General features: G+C 43.0%; 1 protein-coding gene across 1 annotated transcript in view; it reads right to left on the bottom strand.

The window, feature by feature from the left end:
• The window catches only part of acaca (acetyl-CoA carboxylase alpha), a 267,266-nt gene that overhangs the window by 215,331 nt on the left and 36,380 nt on the right, over window positions 1-15,555 (bottom strand). Inside the window, exons 13-19 of the mRNA XM_078224912.1 lie at window positions 14,757-14,920; window positions 12,509-12,659; window positions 11,042-11,145; window positions 9,728-9,809; window positions 2,186-2,331; window positions 1,947-2,097; window positions 635-769 (exon numbers count right to left, since the gene is read on the bottom strand). Coding sequence (XP_078081038.1) covers window positions 635-769; window positions 1,947-2,097; window positions 2,186-2,331; window positions 9,728-9,809; window positions 11,042-11,145; window positions 12,509-12,659; window positions 14,757-14,920 — 933 coding nt within the window. The remainder of the gene's footprint in view (window positions 1-634; window positions 770-1,946; window positions 2,098-2,185; window positions 2,332-9,727; window positions 9,810-11,041; window positions 11,146-12,508; window positions 12,660-14,756; window positions 14,921-15,555) is intronic.

Here is a 15,555-nt window from a genome sequence, read left to right as displayed (position 1 = left end):
AATTTGCTTTTCTTAATTGTGCTGATATGCCTCATATCAGCAGCTCCTCCCGGCTTAATTGAAAAAGAAATGTCACCATGTCGAAAAATTGTCTGCCCAAGCCACCGCCGCAGTGACCTGGACCAGAGCCTTCGCCCCTCAGGTGGGTCAGAGCCCGCACCGCTCAACATTGGAATTGGAAAGATACCTGTCCCTAATTAAGTAAGTAATAGATGAGCTTTATTGCTCTTCAGGCTAAAACCAAACTTCTAACCATAATCACTGCAGGCAGTGTTTCCACATAGATATAAAAACTTTTCGTGCATGCGCAGAGGTACACAGGCAGGCTTAGGCACAGCGGAATGGCATCACTATTCCACTCATGCACAGTCCACCCAACTTGCGTTGGCAGGATTTATAGAGTTACAAGAATGTTTTAATGAGAAACCCTCAAAATAGTACTTCATCTTTAATTGTTTCACTTTAACACACAATAAATGTTTCACATATACGTCTTTCTTCATGGAACATCTTTTTTGATTACCACATTATTGAGAGTGTAAGCTGGCAGTGCAATGTGCAGGCTTCAATCATTGTTGCGTTAATGACAAGACATTGGGAAAATCTAATAAAAGGAAGTTGTGCTGCCTCCTACCTGCTGCACTCTGCTTGGATCATCCAGTTGCAGTTTGGCAATCACACAACCTGGTTCAAGGACAGCGCCTGTTCTCTTCACGTAATGAATGCAGCCGGACGCCTGAGCAACCAACGTCATCACCATCTTCATCACCTGAACAAGAAAATAAACTAATCAGACATCAGCCTTGATTCTCTTGGTAGTCCTCGGGTTCCAAGCTGACAAGACAAGACATTGGATCCCCATCTTGGGCTCCATCAAACAAGGTCCAAGCTGACAGGATGAGGCATTGCACCCCCTCCCGGGCTTGATCTAACGCTTGATTTAGCCAAAAGGCTGAGAAGGCTTTGAAAATTGCATCAAGTAAAGCTTCGGTTTAACCTCATTGGCTGCCCTGATCCTGTACTCTACCTTAGTTTAGGCAAACCATGACTGCAGGTGTCAGCACACCCCAAGTGCAATGGGCTAGCCTCGTCCTCTGCCAGATAAGTTCCATGGTCTACATGGGTTGTGACAGAAAGCCGCAAAAGGCTCGGCTGCCTTAACTGAGCATCTCTTGGCTCCTACCTACCACAAAATGTGATTATCCACTCCGGATTTGAGCTCAGAGTCATAGAATCTTTAAGTGCAGAAGGAGGCCATTTGGCCCATTGAGTCTGCACCGACCACAATCCCACCCAGGCCCTATTATCCCCATAACCCCATGCATTTACCCTATCCAGTCCCCTGACACTAAGGAACAATCTAGTATGGCCAATCCACCCAACCCACACATCATGTGGGAGGAAACCGGGAGTACCCGGGAGGAAACCCACGCAGACACGGGGAGAAGGTGCAAACTCCACACAGCTCTGACCCAAGCTGGGAATCGAACCCTTGTCCCTGGCACTGTGAGGCAGCAGTGCTAATGTGCTGGCTCTGTGATCATAGAATAGAATCCCTACAGTACAGAAAGAGGCCATTCAGCCCATCGAGTGTGCACCGACCACAATCCCACCCAGGCCCTACCCCCATATCCCTACATATTTTACCCACTAATCCCTCTAACCTACGCATCTCAGGACACTAAGGAGCAATTTTAGCATGGCCAATCAACCTAACCCGCACATCTTCGGACTGTGGGAGGAAACCGGAGCACCCGGAGGAAACCCACGCAGACACGAGGAGAATGTGCAAACTCCACACAGACAGTGACCCAAGCCGGGAATCGAACCCAGGTCCCTGGAGCTGTGAAGCAGCAGTGCTAACCACTGTGCTACCGTGCCGCCCCTAACCACTGTGATGACAGCTCCTTTCATATTATTTGTCTATCAGGGCGAGGATTATTTACCTCAATTTCAGCAAAGCAGTGATCTGCAAAAACGTGGCCACCATCTTCGACCGTGTATTGGATGAGCTTCCCTGCTGAGGGTGAGCGCAGCAGCGAGGGGTCATTTTCTTTCTCGAATACGCAAGTCTTATTGCCAATCGTGACACGATATCTGCGACATGGAATATTCTGAGGTTAAAATACGCTCCGAAGAAACGTTTGGAGAGAGAGCAAAAAAAGAAAAACCTCTGTTTCCCCACCTGTCTACTTCCTCTTTCATGTATGAAGTGTAGCTGCTACCATCGTAGGACAACAGCAGACCACCATCACTCAGCCGATGAACGTCCACCTCTACAAATGAGTTGTTCATTATAACCACATAGCAATTAGGTGACTGACGCGTAATCTGTGAAAGGAGCGAACAGCAAATGTTGATAACTTCGGGAAATGCCAAAGACAACATGAGTCTGCAATTTAAACATTTTGTCAAGCAAAACATTCCTATTCCCATACTCAAATCCTCTCGCTACAGAGGCCAACATACCATTTGCCGCCTCAGATGTTGAGCAGCCTCAAATCATTACTGACCATTCAGACTAATTTACCCCTACAGGCCAGGCTGTAGTCAAAAGTCTTGAATAAGATGCCTCAACCCTTTCATCCTATGCGAGGTATGGCTTTATTAGTAGTAGTAAAGTTTACTAATAGTAGTCAAGATTATTAGATTGGCCAGTGAGCATTTCCTATTTATCTTAACGAGTGTATTTCAATCAGGCCAAATGGAACATTTACTGAAATAATAAGAATACAAGTGCAGGCAGGACTAAGCCACATTAATTACATTTTAATCAATAAAACAGAATGATTAAAGGCAATGGAGATAGCAGGGCATATGATGTGTGGTGGCTGCAGAATTTGGGCGTCTGTGAACACTGTGGAGGAACTTCGACTCAGCCATTGAGCTGGAGACTCAGCTACAGGCACCGCGACACATCAGAGAGGGGGAAGTTACCTGGATATTTTGTTCCCGAGGTGTCACACCCTTGAGGCGAAGATTTGATCCACGGTCAAGGTCAAGTGTGTGACTGCAAGGGAAGCAGGGATGGGGACCGAGAAGGTAGAAGCAGAGTTCCTCAGCCCTTGCAATTGTCCAATAACTGGTATGGACAAATGCAGGGCCTGCGGGGTGGATGCGCAAACTGACCATGATACTGTGGTACAGGAAGCCATTCAAGCAGAGAGAGCTAGTATAAATGTAATGGAAGTAGGGGACAATATAGTCAAGGGGTTAAGACACAGTTCTTTGCAGTCAGGTGCGCAAGTCTGGAAGGCTGTGTTGCCTGCCGGGTGCCTGAGTTTGGGACATCTACTCAGGACTGGAAAGGAGCTTGCAGTACAACGGGGGGGGGATCCAGCTGCCATAGTCCACATAGGTACCAACGACATTGGTAGGGCTAGGAAAGAGGCTCTGCTTACAGAATATGAGCAGCTAGGGCTAAATTAAAAAGATGAAATATTACCTTAACTATGGGCAAATTAGAGTCAGGTAAATAAGATTAGAGAGTTAAAATGCGTGTCTCAAAGTCTGATGTGGGAGAAATGGGTTTTGATTCATAGGCACTGGAACCAGTACCGGGGAAATTAGGTGTACCATTGGGACAGTCTTTACCTGAACGGTGCTGGGACCAGTGTTCTGGCATGTCACGTAGCTAGAGTGGTACAGAGGGCTTTATAATCTGAGTGTGGCAGAAAGTGATCATAGAATCCCTACAGTGCAGGAGGTGGCCATTCGGCCCATCGAGTCTGCATCGACCACAATCCCACCCAGGCCCATTTCCCGTAACCCTATATATTTACCCTACTAATCCCCCTGACACTAAGAGGCAATTTAGCATGGCCCCAATCAACCTAGAGCATGCAAAGTAAGAATGCATTAGCAGATAAGGCTAGAGGTTGCGAAAATAATAAAAACACAATTAAAAGCACTCTATCTGAACGCACACAGCATCCGCAAGAAGGTAGATGTATTGACAGCCCAAATGGAAGTAAACTGATACGATCTAATTGCCATCACAGAGATGTGGCTGCAGGGTGACCAAGGCTAGGAGCTGAATGTTCAAGGATATTCAACAATTAGGAAGAATACACAAAAAGGAAAAAGGTGGTGGAGGCAGCACTGTTAATAAAGTATGAGATCAGTACATTAACGATGGAGAATTTAGATTAGAAAATAAGGATGTAGAATCTGTTTGGTGGAAACAGCAAGGGGCAGCAAACGTGCAAGAGTTGTTTAGAAGCTGCCAAATAGTAGAAGATCATTTAACAAAGGTAATACAGTCATCATGGAAGCCTTCAAATTACATAAAGACTGGGTAAAGCTAATCAGCATGAATGCTGCGGAGAAAAAATTGCTGGAATATACACAAGATGGTTTTCTAGAACAGTATGTTGAGAAACAAACTAGAAAATGAGCTATTTTAGATCTAAAATTGGGCAATGAGAATGGGTTAATTAATCTCATTGTAAAGGTGTCCCAGGAAGGAACGACCATAATATAATAGAATTTTGCATTAACTTTGAAAATGATGTAGTTCCATCCAAAACTAGGGTCTTAAATCTAAACAAAGGAATCTACGAAGGCACAAGGGGCAAGTTGGCTGTGGTAGTTTGAGAAACAACATTGAAAGGTCTGATAGTTGACAGGCGATGGCTAGCATTTAAAGAAATAACACATGGTTTACAACAAATGTACATTCCTTTGAGGCACAAACCCAGCAGGAAAGGCAATCCAACCATAGCTAACAAGAGCAGTTTAAGAAAAATTGCATTGGATCAAGAGAAGAGAATTACAGAGTTGCTAAAATAAAAGCCCACTCTGTTTTTTTATGTCTTCCAGACTCCTGGAATCCCAGTTGGGAGAGAATTCATGGTGGCAGGGCAATTATGGGCGAGGTAGGCAGCAATTATAAAATTACTACACAAAATCATGATGATAGGAAGAAAAATGGCAATAGTTTCCTCTTTTTCTCAGCGAGGTTCACCTCCCTCCACTGCGGGGCCACTGCGCATGCGCTAATCTCCGCTCTAACAGATTGACGCATGTGCAGCGGCTGTGCTGCCGGGGGGGGGGGGGGGGGGGGGAACAGAGGCCCCCAACCCCCCCACCCCCCGATTTTCAGAGGGAATTCCGCTAGGGCACTCTGCAGCGCTCAGAGTGTGGGAGATTCAATCTGAAAATCAGGCTCAAAAAAACCAGCGAGAGTTACTCCTGTTTTCACGTGAATTAGGAATTAGAATTTTTTGGGGGAGAATCCCAGCCATGGTGTTTTAAGTTTGGCTCACTCAATGTTATCCACAGATGTGAATTCCAGCAGTTATACCTGTACTGTTACAGAAGGATCTGCTCCAACAACTCTCCACACGGCAAGCAATTTGCATTTAAACAGCATATTTAATATAGAAAAATTCATCAAGCACTTCAAAGGAGCACAATCAGACTAAATTAACACCAAGGTCAAGGAAGGAGATATCAGGCGGGGTGAACAAAAGCCTGGTCAGAATTTGGTGTTAAGGAGGAGAGGCCGAGGTGTCTAAAGAGGGAATTCTCAAGATTAAAGGCAAAATAAATGGAGACATAGCCACCAGTGGTGCAAAAAAATTGCACAAAAGTTTGGAGGAATGCAGAGTTCCTGAAGGATTCAAGTGGCAGAGAAGGTTACAGAGCTGGGTACGGCTCAGGCCATGGAGAGACAGGGACCAATTTACAGGAACATAGAAACGAGAGTAGGCATTTCGCTCATCGGGCTTGCTTATTTTACCATTTACCGAGATCATGGCTGATCTGTGATATCCAGATAATTTTGTTTCCGCTCCACACCCCTCAATACATAAGAACCAGGAGCAGGAGCAGGCCATCTGGCCCCTTGAGCCTGCTCCGCCATTCAATAAGATCATGGCTGATCTTTTTGTGGACTCAGCTCGACTTACCCGCCCACTCACCATAACCCTTAATTCCTTTACTGTTCAAAAATGTATCTATCCTTGCCTTAAAAACATTCAATGAGGTAGCCTCAACTGCTTCACTGGGCAGGGAATTCCACAGATTCACAACCCTTTGTGTGAAGAAGTTCCTCCTCAACTCAGTCCTAAATCTGCTTCCCCTTATTTTGAGGTCATGCCCCTTAGTTCTAGTTTCACCCGCCAGTGGAAACAACCTCCCCGTTTCTATCCTATCTATTCCCTTCATAATCTTGAGTGTTTCCATAAGAACTCCCCTCATTCTTCTGAATTCCAATGAGTATAACCCCAGTCTACTCAGTCTCTCCTCATAAGCCAACCCTCTCAACTCCGGAATCAACCTAGTGAATCTCCTCTGCACCCCCTCCAGTGCCAGTATATCCCTTCCCAAGTAAGGAGACCAAAACTGTACACAGTACTCCAGGTGTGGCCTCACCAGCACCTTATACAGCTGCAACATTATCTCGCTGTTTTTAAACTCCATCCCTCTAGCAATGAAGGACAAAATTCCATTTGCCTTCTTAATTACCTGCTGCACCTACAAACCAACTGCTTGAGATTCCTGCACAAGGACACCCAGGTCCCTCTGCACAGCAGCATGCTGCAATTTTTTACCATTTAAATAATAGTCCATTTTGTTGTTATTCCTACCAAAATGGATGACCTCACATTTACCAACATTGTACTTCATCTGCCAGACCCTCGCCCACTCACTTAGATTATCTATATCCCTTTGCAGACTTTCAGCGTCCTCTGCACACTTTGCTCTTCCACCCATCTTCGTGTCACCTGCGAATTTTGACACACTACACTTGGTCCCCAACTCCAAATCATCTATGTAAATCGTAAACAATTGCGGTCCCAACACTGATCCCTGAGGCACACCACTCGTCACTGATCGCCAACCAGAAAAACACCCATTTACCCCCACTCTTTGCTTTCTGTTAGTTAACCAATCCTCTATCCATGCTAATACATTACCCGTTACACCGTGCACCTTTATCTTATGTAGCAGTCTTTGGTGCGGCACCTTGTCAAATGCCTTCTGGAAATCCAGATACACCACATCCACAGGTTCCCCATTGTCCACTGCACATGTAATGTTCTCAAAGAATTCCATCAAATTAGTCAAACATGACCTGCCCTTCATGAACCCATGCTACGTATTACCAATGGGACAATTTATATCCAGATGTCTCGCTATTTCTTCCTTGATGATAGATTCAGGCATTTTCCCTACCACAGAAGTTAAGCTAACCGGCCTATAGTTACCTGCCTTTTGTCTACCTCCTTTTTTAAACAGTGCTGTTTTCCAATCTGCGGGAACCACCCCAGAGTCCAGCCAATTTTGGTAAATTACCACTAGTGCATTTGCTATTTCTCCCCCCATCTCTTTTGGTACCCTAGAATGCATTTCATCAGGACCAGGAGACCCGTCTACCTTTAGCCCCATTAACTTGCCCAACACTACCTCTTTCATGATAATGATAGTTTCTAGGTTCTCACCTGCTATAGTCTTCCTGTCATCAATTTTTGGCATGTTATTTGTGTCTTCCACTGTGAAGACTGACACAAAATACCTGTTCAATGCCTCAGCCATTTTCTCATTTCCAGTTAATTACATCACCCTTCTCGTCCTCTAAAGGACCAATGTTTACTTTCGCCACTCTTTTTCATTTTAAATATTTGTAGAAACCTTTGCTATCCGTTTTTATATTCTGAGCTAGTTTACTCTCATAATCCATTTTGCCTTTCTTTATAGCTTTTTTCGTGGCTTTCTGCTGACCTTTAAAGATTTCCCAATCCTCTAGGTTTCCACTAATCTTTGCCACTTTGTATGCATTTTCTTTCAATTTGATACCCTCCTTTATTTCCTTAGATATCCGTGGTGGATTATCTCTTTTTCTACAGTCCTTTATCATCACTGGTATATACTTTTGCTGAGCACTGTGAAAGATCGCTTTGAAAGTCCTCCACTGTTCCTCAATTGTCCCACCATAAAGTTTTTGCTCCCAGTCTACCTTAGCTAACTCCTCCCTCATCCCTTTATAGCCTCCTTTGTTTAAGCACAAGACACTGGTATTGGATTTTACCTTCTCACGCTCCATCTGTATTTTAAATTCAACCATACTGTGATCGCTTCTTCCAAGTGGATCCCTAACTGCAAGATCATTAATTATTCCCGTCTCATTACACAGGACCAGATCTAGGATAGCTTGCTCCCTTGTCGGTTCCATTACATACTGTTCAAGGAAGCTATCGCGGATACATTCTATGAACTCCTCCTCAAGGCTGCTGCCCCCCCCCATGATGATATTATTTGGTGGCCTATAGACTACGCCTATCAGTGACCTTTTCTCCTTACTATTTCTAATTTCCACCCAAATGGATTCAACCTTTTTTTCCATAGAACCTATATCATCTCTCACTACCGCCCTGATATCATCCTTAAATATCAGAGCTACACCACCTCCCTTACCTTCCTGTCAGTCCCTCCGAACAGTTTGATACCCCTGGATATTCAACTCCCAGTCGTGACCATCCTGCAACCAGTTTCTGTAATGGCCACCAAATCATACCTTCGGTTAACAAAAATCTATCAATGCCAGATTAAAAGTATACAATTAATCTGGCAAGAATTGTCATCCGCGGACGAGAGCTCCAAACTTCCATGGCCCTTTGCGTCGGAACATGTCCCCAACGTCACTCATGACAAGCTAGGTTCTAATTTCTAAGCTAGGTCCCCAAGTCCTGGACTCCTCAACAAACTCCTGCTTCCAACAAGCACTTCCAGGTGAGGTATCGTAGCAATAGATATGGAGTAAAACTCACCCTCTTTACAAATGAAACATTAAACTGAGGCCCATGTTTGACCTGTCACGTGGATGTAAAAGGCCTCATTATTTCTCAGAAGAGGAGAGCTCTCCCCAAAACAAACATTTATCCCTCAACCCACATCACTGAAAGAGATTATCTCTCGGCTTCACATTGATGTCCACAAACTGATCATCGTGTTTCTTACATTAAAACAGCAAATAATCACAAGTCCTTCAATATCTGTAAAGTACCTTGGAATGTTCGGAGGTCAAAACAGGTGCTACACAAATGCATGTTTTTGTCCCTCTCTCTGTTCCAATAACATTCTTCAGCTCCAACCTTGGAACAACACTTAAGTGCTACAATTTTCTTCAAAATGGTATTATCCAGTTGGGACTGCCCAAATTACACAACGGGCCCTTTCAACCAACAGACGGAAAAGACTTTAAAAGCCAGAGGTGAAAGACCCACCTTTAACCTTTTGAACCACCCTGCTCCCTCAACATTTCCAACACAACTAACACAGTTGCAAGATTTCATACCAAGATAAAAGCAAATTATTGCGGAAGCCAGAATCTGAAACAAAAACAGAAAATGCTGGAAAATCTCAGCATGTCTGATAGCATCTGTGGAGAGAGAACAGAGCTAACATTTCAAGGCTGGGATGACTCTTTGTCAGAGCTCTTACAAAGAGTCATCCAGCCTTGAAATGCTAGCTCTGTTCTCTCTCCACAGATGCTAATGTTTCAAGACTGGATGACTCTTTGTAAGAGAGTCTTTTCGGTTTTTGTTGTGCAAGATTTCATACATTGACAACATAATTATACAGGTGTTTGAAATAAAATAAATTACTATACACATGCAGTGACCAGAGGAAACCTTTCCCATCTTGCATGCAAAGATAACCAAAATCAGAAATTATGCCACCAAAGGGTTTAGAAGTGAATTTTCAACATTTAGGACTTTACCTGTAGCACATATTTCACCCCTTCATAGATGAGTTCCCCATCCACTGTGTTCAGGAATGTATGAGCTGGTAAAACTTGGCCCCTGAGAATAAATAAGCAGTCAAATAATTAGTGCGATGGCTAGGATTGCCAACCGTGATTAAATGTATTCTTGGAAGTTTCAATACATGATTTTCCCCCAGGCTCCAGCATTCTTTGGTCAATACATCCATCCTTGTGATGTACTACTTTCCTTTGCCAATTGGAAAGCAAAAGATGCATTGCCCAGTTAGGTGATGCTTAACTGTCAACCAAACAACCTTTACTTTTCATATTTTTATATCTAGTAAAGAAAAATGTTCAAAAATCTTTTTTTTTTATAAATGATTTATCTCTAGGATTGCACACAGCAGTGTCCTGGAGACTGGCCTACAATTCCTGGAGGATTAGCAGTGACCTGAGGTTAAATCACCATCCACCAGCCCACTCAAAGAGTTGGATATTGACTTAACTGTCAATATCCAACTCTCTCAGCACTGTTACATTCTAGGTAACACAAAACAAATGCAGATGTTGGATGTCTGAAATGGAAGCGGACTCAAGTGAGCTAACAGGAGTGAGCACAACAGAGCAGTTAATGGTATGGACCCTTCATCACAACTTTTGATTGAAGGGGTTATGTTACCTCCTCTGTTCCCTTCACAGATGCTCACTGATCTGCTGAACTTCTCCAGAATTTCTGCCACATCCCACTTTGTGCGAACCGAAATATATATTAATTTGCCATTTTTACTTTCACCATCTCACTTTATGAGTCATCCCTTCGACTTCCCTGATGGTTTGTGGTGGGAAAAAGGCCAGGGCTGGTGATTTTAAGACATGATCAGTCTTGGTTGTCATGCCATCTGGGGGTCAAACAACTTGCTAATATTGCTGTCCAGGCCAACACAAAGAATAGGTAGCTGGGTTACGATATTGGAGGCCGACTGATATCTGTGGAATTGTTTCCAGCAGAAGTACTTGCTTTCCCAAAAACGAGCAAGTTATAATAATCATTCCAGCAGCATTCATTTTGGAAGTTTTCCAAATGTCGCAAGATATAATCCTTCAAAAGCTTTTTAAAATGTGATGCATTACAGCCATTTGGATTACTGTGTAAACAGTGTGAGCAATAGCTCAGATAAAAGAAGGAATAAAAATTAGTGCTGAAGTGACTCAGTAACAAAGGACACTTGAAATGCCAACATCTTGTTCACACACAAAAATCCAGAATAGAGATATTAAAAAACAAAGTGCAGATAAGATTGTTAAAAGGTCAAGGTCAATATAATTTACCTTTCCAGTGAGTGAAGGAAATTAGAGACACTGTTTCTAAAGGATTTATCTGCAACATGCAGAGCTCCACAGACAATCCCCAGCATGGTGTCCGGCCTCTCAGCCTAAAGGGGACAAATTGACATTTCAGCAACTGCACAGGCAGGCAAGTGAGAATATACTGTCCAATCCTAACTACTGCCAAGGTATTATCATCATGTTAAAGAGCTGTTAGCTGTTCCCATCGCTTAACAGGTTAAATGTGCTGCCCGGTGGGCAATGAGCCGCAGAAACCAGTATTTGATCGCCCATTTGTTTCATTTGCTTTGAGTTAGTTGACTGCCACTAAAAGGGATATAGCTGTCGCCCTCAGTGCCCCAGGTTAAAAGAAAAATAAAAAGTTCAATTAAGGATCCTTTTGCTGATCGATATCCAGTGACTCCTGTCAGAAAGAGCGCGTGTGTGTGGGGACCTGGATAGGGAACGAGATCAAACTTGGCAGTGGTGCCTAACACTTGAAAAATGGTTTCTCAGCACAGAACTGAAAACAGCTGGCACTCACGGGCCATACCACAGCAACGAATCAATAACATCACAACAGGGGGGGGAATTCTGCAACACATCTGAAAAGAAAGTAATTTAAAATGACCAAGATATGATTTTATTTCAATGGTTAGCAATTTCACTGCCGCAATATCTTCGATTTTGCTTGATAGGCATAGCAAGCACTGAGCTAAGCCATTTGCTCAACACAGGCAGCAAAATCTAGAAATGTGTTAGTCAGGAGGAAGAGAGTAATCAAGAGGATGGGAGGGGACCTGCAGCTTATTTTGCTTTCATCACAAGGCCGTAAGAAATAGGAACAGGAGAAAGCCGTTCGGCCCCTCGAGCCTGCTCCTCCATTCAACAGTATCATGGTTGACCCAACATTCCTCACATCTACTTTACTGCCCCTTTCCCTGTAACCTTTGACTCTCTTACTCAAAAATCTATCTGTCTCAGCCTTAAATATACATAGAGCGCTGTGGGGACAGAGTCATTATGGCAATGAGTTCCAAAAACTCTCGACCTGGGGCAGATAAAAACAAATGGCAGTCATCATCACTTTGGCTTACACCTGGGAGAGTGAAAGTCAAAGCACGACTGACTATCATCAAGTTGGGTATCAACAGGATGTACTTACTGGGTGGTGGTGGCGGTGGCGGGGGGGAGGGGAGAGAGAAGGGGAGGGGAGGGAAGAGAAGAGAGAGAGAGAGAGAGAATCCTAATGCAGATTAATCCTAGCTATTAATCCTTCAGCAGCAGGAACACAAGGCCACTTGTGATATTCTCCTCTCAGCTCAACTCAGACAGTGTAAAACAGAAGGTTGGTTCCCACTCCTCCGCCACCTATTTTGTGCTCCCACTAAAGCTGAATTCCATCCCCAGCTTTCACTGCTTTCTGTTGGAATAGGTGCGCAAGTCCTCCAACTCGCCAAGTTGCAATACCTGAACTTTCTCTGCAATGAGCCGATCCAGCCAGCCAGTATCAATGCTGTTCTGCTGGAAGCTTTCAGTTTCCAGTAACCTGATGAGGTATTCCACAGTTGTTCTGAAATCGCCACGAATCGATAGTTCCTTCAATGCCACCACCATGTTTCTGCAGAATCAGAAGCAAAATGTTTTTGAAAAAGTTGCCACCAGAGAAGAAAACACCATCATGGAACAAAATGAAATTTTTTTTTTGACTGTGTCTAACTTGGTAGTGGCTACAGAATTCAGTCAAAGAAGAGTAGGAAAAACAATGCACTCTCAGAATTCATATCCAACCAAACCCAACACACATGTAGTGAGAGCTCTACTCTGTCATCTCTAGACTGTTGACTTCAAGCATCAGTCAAGCCATGTAATTCATACAGCAGTTATTCAGATCCACAAACCCTAATTATTTTCATTGGTACTCATTAACCTCCAGGACTCTCCGATTCAGAGAGACAGTCTGCAAGTTTCATACAGGCTATGTAACATCAAATGGCTGCTGCAGTTGCCACAAGAAAATAACTTCATGCATGGGAGTAAATTTAAAAATATATCTTCATAATGGAAACTGCTTTTCTAAAACATGTAACTGCATTTTTTACAAAATGTGCTATCTGAAATATTACTTTATAATATCATTGGCTGGACATACTTGAACTTTTTGAAAAAGGCACTTTTTGCAAAGGAAGTGACATTGGCTACAGCAGCCACAGGGTGGCATTTGCAGAGGACACAAGCTATTTTTAATGGAGGCTATGGATTTCAGAGATCACTAGACCAGCTTTTGGGTTAAAAAGAAATATGGATTTTGATAATCAATCAAATAGATATTGCCACAGGGGTAACAGGATAATCCCATTCCTCTTTCATCCAAAACTCCCCTGGTCAAAGCTGTGCTGTTTGAAAAGCCTATTAGCCCATCTCCACATCCCTGTTTGAAAAGCCCATTAGAACACCTCACTGCTAAAAACAGAGTATATATATATATATGTGTGTGTGTGTGTGTGTGTGTGTGTGTGTGTGTGTGTGTGTGTGTGTGTGTGTGTATGTGTGTGTGTATTTGGACATTTTTATATATTTGAAACCTTTTTGTGAATAATTCCTTCAACTTCACCTGCGTGGGCTTTACCAGTAAACTTTGTTAATTTAAGGAACCTGGCTGGCTCATTTCTTGCACCAAGCTATACGCAATTAAATATTTATACTGAATTGGCAATATCACCACCCTTGTAAAATTCAAAATCTGTTATGACCAACTTTGGAGCAGGACAAAAAGAGCAGTTAGTTCATCCTTGCTGACCTTAGAGTCTTAAAGCTATATATGCTTCCTTTTTCAATTTCATCTCTCTCTCTAACCCCATCATACTTTCCCACTCACTTATTTAAATGTCAAATTGACAAGACCCGGTCTTGGTCATGGTTTCAGCCACATTCTGGGAACCTGGGTGAATAATCTCTGCATTACCAATGGAATGCCACATTGTCAGAGGTGCAATCTGTCAAATGAGATGCTAAACCTGCAAGACATCTACTTAAGTGACTGCAATGATTGTGTGGCACCCTTTGAAAAGCAGGTAGATCTCCTTGTACCATGGTCCCTCAACCAACGCCATGAGTCGATTCTCTTAATTATATATCTCAGTTGTAGGAAAGCAAAATGACTGTCAAATTTATCTGCAGGCAAAAGCAACTTCAAAACTAAAAGTAATTAACTGCATGCGAAGCATGCGTGTCAGCCTAAACACACAAAGTATTTTACAAACACAATTTCCTTACTTTGTCTTTGTTGAGCTTTTAAATGTTTAACACAGATAAAAAGATTAAAGGAATTTAGAAGTAATTAAATGAGTGGAGCACTAAAGATCCAAACCACAGAGCTAGCAATTTTGGGCACCCATGGTGTTTGCTTCCCAAACTGCACACCTCCCAGCTGGGATGTGGTGATCACGGCAGGTGTGTACAGAGAAAAATGGAGAAAAATCAGTTGCGGCAGTTCAATTATGGCAGCCATTTACTCCCTGCTATCAGTGAGGCATTAGGAGAGATCAGGAAGTAGGCTACCCAGCTACTGACCCTCCCAGAAACAGGGAAGTAAATCCAGACTGCTGAAGAATGGAAATCATCATGAAAGTTCTTAAAGATTGGACAAGACCTCACAGAGGGCGACTCTCAGACACAATTTTGTACATTGACCAAAAGATTTTAGCAAAGTACTAACGAGATGGCTTCTTCTCTGTTTTCCCCCCAAGAGAAGCAGTGTCCAAACTGAGAGTCCGCAAACTCATGGAGGCCTCCCGCTGCTGCCACGCTGAAGTAACCCCAGACATTTTTATTGCTGCGGAAGTTCAGCTCCTGCACAGTACCAGAGCTCGGCTTGAATCCCTGTCAGAGTAAAAGAACACCTGAAAATGTAAGTCACTCAGCCGCAGTGGGATGCACAAATACATTACACTCTGACTCCAATGCATGCATTTATACATTACATGGCTTATTACAAAATCAATTTGAGTCACTGTTTTGTTTTTAAATGTTCAAGCATTTTTGAAGCGGTCAGTATTATTTAAACATCCATGAACCTGATATTAATGTAGGAACTCTTGGCTTGGAACAAAGTAAGCAGAGTTTATTGAAATATTATATAGTGGCACAGAACAGTTTACACAGTGTTCAGCAATCTGTACATTTGCAATTGAAAGATGGACATTTGTACATTGCGCTGGTTAAAATAGGAAAAATTAAAAGAAAGGGCAACATGCATTCATATCTCAGCCTGGTCACAGCAATGATGGGGAAAATAAAAATGAAAAAGACAACATCATATTGAACAGCTGTTGCAACAGTCTACAACACAAGCAAGTCCAAAAAGTGTGTCTGGTATGATAGCAATTACAGTACTGGTTTGCTGTACAGCCACAACACCAACCAAAACAAAATTATTCCAAGCCAGCCACCATGAGTTTACCATCTCAGACAGATCAGTAGTACAGTATCTATCCACAAAGGAATGAGAGAGTGGT

This window comes from Mustelus asterias, chromosome 12, assembly GCF_964213995.1.
Source record: "Mustelus asterias chromosome 12, sMusAst1.hap1.1, whole genome shotgun sequence".
Taxonomy (NCBI): Eukaryota; Metazoa; Chordata; class Chondrichthyes; order Carcharhiniformes; family Triakidae; genus Mustelus; species Mustelus asterias.
The sequence above is the reverse complement of the archived record's forward strand: the minus strand, read 5'-3'. Positions and strand labels throughout refer to the sequence as shown.